The following is a 5049-nucleotide window of genomic DNA, read 5'->3' on the forward strand; positions in this document are numbered from 1 at the left end:
GTGCCGCCGGCGGCGCTGGGGCTGGTGAGGTTGGGAAGAGAACGGTGGCCGGAGGGGCTCGGGGGGCCTGCGCACTTTTCGGGCGGCGCCGGTCGCCTTCGTGCTGCCCCTTGCTCCGCGGTGTCGTCCCGCTCCCTGGCGGCCTTCCGCTCGTGCGCCGCGGACCAGGGGCCTACGGTGGCCGCGTGCCCGCCCCGCCCCTCCCACGGCTCTCTGCTCTCCAGGCGTCCTCTCGAACCAGCGGTGCAGTCCCCCCAAAGGAGGAGGAGCTCCGGGCGGCGGTGGAGATCCTGAGGGGCCACGGCCTGCACTCAGTCCTGGAGGAGTGGTTTGTGGAGGTGCTGCAGAATGACCTACAGGCCAACATCTCCCCCGAGTTCTGGAATGCCATCTCCCAGCGCGAGAACTCTGCCGACGAGCCCCAGTGCCTTCTGCTGCTCCTGGATGCGCTTGGCCTGTTGGAGAACCGCCTGGATCCCTACTTGCGCAGCCTGGAGCTCCTGGAGAAGTGGACTCGCCTAGGGTTGCTGATGGGCACCGGTGCTCAGGGGCTGCGGGAAAAGGTCCACACCATGTTGCGAGGAGTCTTGTTCTTTTCCACCCCCAGAACCTTCCAGGAGATGATCCAGCGCCTCTATGGGCGTTTTTTGAGAGTCTATATGCAGAGTAAGAGGAAAGGGGAAGGGGGCACGGACCCGGAACTGGAGGGCGAGCTGGACAGTCGGTATGCCCGCCGCCGCTATTACCGCCTCCTGCAGAGCCCGTCCTGTGCGGGCTGTGGCAGCGACAAGCAGCAGTGTTGGTGCCGCCAGGCGCTGGAGCAGTTCCACCAGCTCAGCCAGATCCTGTGAGTACCGCCTGGTGCCAAGCCCCGGCTCCTCCTGCTCGCTGCCCTGGTCCCGGCTGCTCTCTGACCACCACGGTGGTAGCCGAGGCTCTCTGCAGCAAGTTTCGGCCTCTGTGCCAGACATGTGTGCCTGTTGGCCACACCTCGCCCAGGGCTTCACACTTTGCCTGTGTTGAGGCCACGGGGCAGCAGCTTTCATGCTGACGCCACGCCTTTTGAGCTGTGCAGAATTCCCCTTCTCCTTCCTTCTGAGAGTGAGAGCAGGCCTCCGGGACCTGATGCCTCTGCCCCAGCCGTCAGCCGGCCCCATCAAGGAAGGAGGCGTCTGGGGTTGAAGCTGGGCGCCCATGAGGGCCCACTTGCAGGGCATTGTATTTTACCCCCGTGCCACTGTCCAGCCCTGCTGTGCCTTTCGCGGACTCTGGCGGGGAGGGTGTGGGTCCTTACGGTCTCTGCACGTTGTCGACAGTGGGCTCACTGTCCCCTCGGGCGTGTCAGGCGGCAGGTCGGAGTGCAGGGCCTCTTCCCATCCTCTGGGGCAGGGAGGGGCTGTCCTTAGAGCCAGGTCCTGCTAAGTTTTCTAGTGCTGTCACACTCCGCGTCTGGACATCTTGTGACGATTTTGTCACGTTGGACAGGATGGCAGCGATACAGGTTTGGGGAGAGCCACTTGGGTGGACTGGGGGTGGTCCTTGTGCAGTCCCTGAGGGGCTTTTTGCTGTGACGTTCTGGGTGAGAGTTACATGGGAACCTTCTCGTCTGGAGTCTGGTCACCAGGGAGACCCAGATCTGCCCTGAAGGACCGAGGGCCCCTAAGAGATGAGGCGGAGGCCCCAGGAGCCACAGCTGCTGCCATTAGTCACATGGGGAGACCACGGGCCCATCCCGGGCAGGGAGAGCAGTGCTATGTCATGGCGGGGCCTCCTCAGCTTTTCCTCAGAGCCCTCAGTGCGTGGCCAGCAAGTGGTGTAGTGATTACGTTGCTGGACTCCCATATTGTCGACCACAGTTCAAGTCCCGGACGCGGTGGCTTTGAAATGTTGCTGGGCACGTGTGTTTATTCGTGTTCCCGAACTCCCAGGAGGAGAAGGGATCGGGCATGGCTATCCTCCCTAGGGGGTGAATTTGCTCTCTCTCTCCAGTAAATGCATGTCTCCTGAGGCAAATTTAAAAAAAAAAAAACAAAAAAAACCCCAGTCCTCTGTGCAGTTACACCCCAGCAATGCTGTGGAAGTGTGCACACTGGCTGTGGGATGTGTGCGTGTGTGTGGGAGGCCCGGTGGGTGTGCACACTGGGTGTGGGATGTACACGCGTGTGTGGGAGGACCGGCGGGTGTGCACACTGGGTGTGGGATGTGCGCGTGTGGGGGGGAGGCCCAGCGGGTGTGCACACTGGGTGTGGGATGTGCATGTGTGTGTGTACATGTGAGGCCCGGCGGGTGTGCACACTGGGTGTGGGATGTGTGCATATGTGTGTGGGAGGCCCGACAGGTGTGCACACTGGGTGTGGGGTGTGTGTGTGGGGGGAGAGACCCGGCGGGTGTGCACACTGGGTGTGGGATGTGCATGTGTGTGTGGGAGGCCCAGCAGGTGTGCACACTGGGTGGTGTGGGATGTGTGTGTGTGGGAGGCCCGGCGGGTGTGCACACTGGGTGTGGGATGTGTGCGTATGTGTGTGGGAGGCCCGGCGGGTGTGCACACTGGGTATGGGATGTATGTGTGTGTGGGAGGCCCAACAGGTGTGCACACTGGGTATGGGATGTGTATGTGTGTGTGGGAGGCCCAACAAGTGTGCACACTGGGTGTGGGATGAGTGTGTGTGTGTGGGAGGCCCGGCGGGTGTGCACACTAGGTGTGGGATGTGCATGTGTGTGTTGGGGGAGGCCCGGCGGGTGTGTACGCTGGGTGTGGGATGTGCACATGTGTGTGTGGGAGGCCCGGTGGGTATGCACGCTCAGTGTGGAATGTGCGTGTGTGGGAGGCCTGGCAGGTATGCACACTGGGTGTGGGATGTGCGTGTGTGTGGGAAACCCGGTGGGTGTGCACACTGGGTATGGGTTGTGTGTGTGTGATGAGGTCTGTGTGGAGGGGAGGCCTGGTGGGTGTGCACAGTGGGTGTGGGGGTGTGTACATGGGGGGCCAGTGGGTGTGTGTACTGGGTATGGGATGTGTGTGTGTGTGTGTGTGTGTGTGTGTGTGATGGGGTCTGTGTGGAGGGGAGGCGTGGCGGGTGTGCACACTAGAGGCCCAGCGGGTGTGCACTCTGGGTGTGGGATGTGGTGTGTGTGAGATGGGGTCTGTGGGGGGGGCAGCAAGTGTGCGCACTGGGTGTGGGATGTGTGTGTGATGGGGTCTGCGTGTGCATGGGGGAGACCCAGCTGGTGTGCGTACTGGATGTGGAATGTGGGGGCGTGCACCAGCGTGGGGTGTGTTCCCGTGGAACCCACGTGCGGCCGCCCCAGGTGCGGGCTGCGTGTGCACAGTGGCACTCACACGGGGCTGTCCTGCAGACACAGGCTTGGTCTGTTGGAGCGGGTCAGTGCCGACGCAGTGACCACCACCCTGCACCAGGTGACCCGGGAGAGGATGGAAGACCGCTGCCGGGGCGAGTACGAGCGCCCCTTCCTGCGAGAGTTCCACAAGGTGCGCACGGGGCTGCCGTCTGTGTGCACGACACTGGCCGTCTGTGTGCGTGCGCGGGCTGCCGTCTGCATGCATGATGCTGGCCGTCTGTGTGCATGCGCGGGCTGCGTCTGTGTGCGTGACACTGGCCGTCTGTGTGTGTGTGCGGGCTGCCGTCTGCGTGCATGACGCTGGCCGTCTGTGTGCGTGACACTGGCCGTCTGTGTGCGTGCGCGGGCTGCCGTCTGCCTGCGTGACGCTGGCCGTCTGTGTGCGTGACACTGGCCGTCTGTGTGCGTGACACTGGCCATCTGTGTGCATGCGCAGGCTGCTGTTTGCGTGTGTGACGCTGTCTGTGTGCGACTCTGGCCATCTGTGTGTGTGTGACGCTGGCCGTCTGCGTGCTTGACACTGGCTATCTATGTGCATGCACGGGCTGCTGTTTGCGTGTGTGACGCTGGCCGTCTGCCTGCGTGACGCTGGCCGTCTGCCTGTGCGACTCTGGCCGTCTGTGTGTGTGTGAGACGCTGGCCGTCTGCGCGACACTGGCTCGGCCGTCTGCGTGCTTGACACTGGCTATCTATGTGCATGCACGGGCTGCTGTTTGCGTGTGTGACGCTGGCCGTCTGCCTGCGTGACGCTGGCCGTCTGCCTGTGCGACTCTGGCCGTCTGTGTGTGTGTGAGACGCTGGCCGTCTGTGTGCACGCGGGCTGCCGTCTGTGTGCGTGATGCTGGCCATCTGTGTGTGTGGGGGCTGCTGTCTGTGCATGACGCTGGCCGTCTGTGCACGGGCTGGCCGTGTGTGCGTGACGCTGGCTGTCTGTGCACGGGCTGGCCGTCTGTGTGTGCGGGGACTGCCGTTTGTGTGTGCATGATGCTGGCCAGCCGAGAAGGGTTTGGGCAGGTGGTAGCCAGCTGTCCTGCCGCCCCGAGTCCTGGTGACAGCCCTCACAGTGTCGTGGGGAGCAGGTGGGCAGGCCATGCTCTGACACCGCCCAGAGCCTGGTGTCACCCAAGGGTGCTGGCAGAGCTGTGTCCTGCAGGCTGGTTTGTAGTGGGCGCGAGCCCTGGGACTGAAGCGGGAGACTGTCGGACTGGTCTCCGTGCTGAGCCCCCGGGGGGTGGGCGGTGCCACGTTGCCTGTGGTTGTGCACGGGTGTCCGTGTGGTGCCGCCTGTCTGCACTGGGCCAGCACACTCTACACACCTGTGGCCCTAGGGCAGGGCTGCCCTACAGAGGCGAGCACACTGGCTGTACGAGCCAAGTGTCTCCCGCTAGGGTCGCTGTCACCTGGTGAGTGGGCTCGGCCGTGCACGCGCAGCCAGGAGGTTGATGGAGGGCCAGGACGCCACCCTTTGGGGCCCCGGACCTACATGTTCCGATGTGTTTAGGGCTCCCCAGGGCCAGCCAGCGGTTGGGGAGGAGCGGTGTGGACACCGGCCTCTGGTGAGGCTCTCTAGGTGGGCTCTCTCTGACAGTGGATCGAGAGGGTGGTCGGCTGGCTCGGCAAAGTGTTCCTGCAGGACGGCCCCGCCAGGCCCGCCTCCCCCGAGGCTGGCCACACGCTGCGCCCCCGGCG

The 5049-nt window shown here is 63.9% G+C and overlaps 1 protein-coding gene across 1 annotated transcript in view; it reads left to right on the forward strand.

Moving 5' to 3' along the window:
* ANAPC2 (anaphase promoting complex subunit 2) overlaps positions 1–5049 on the forward strand; it is a gene marked incomplete at its 3' end in the record, with an annotated part of 13272 nt that overhangs the window by 243 nt on the left and 7980 nt on the right. The window contains 3 exon segments of the mRNA XM_014582026.2: positions 1–24; positions 225–847; positions 3358–3490. Of these exon segments, the coding sequence (XP_014437512.1) occupies positions 1–24; positions 225–847; positions 3358–3490 (780 nt within the window).

The sequence above is a fragment of the Tupaia chinensis genome, unplaced genomic scaffold (genome assembly GCF_000334495.1).
Source record: "Tupaia chinensis unplaced genomic scaffold, TupChi_1.0 Scaffold142100_1, whole genome shotgun sequence".
Taxonomy (NCBI): domain Eukaryota; kingdom Metazoa; phylum Chordata; class Mammalia; order Scandentia; family Tupaiidae; genus Tupaia; species Tupaia belangeri.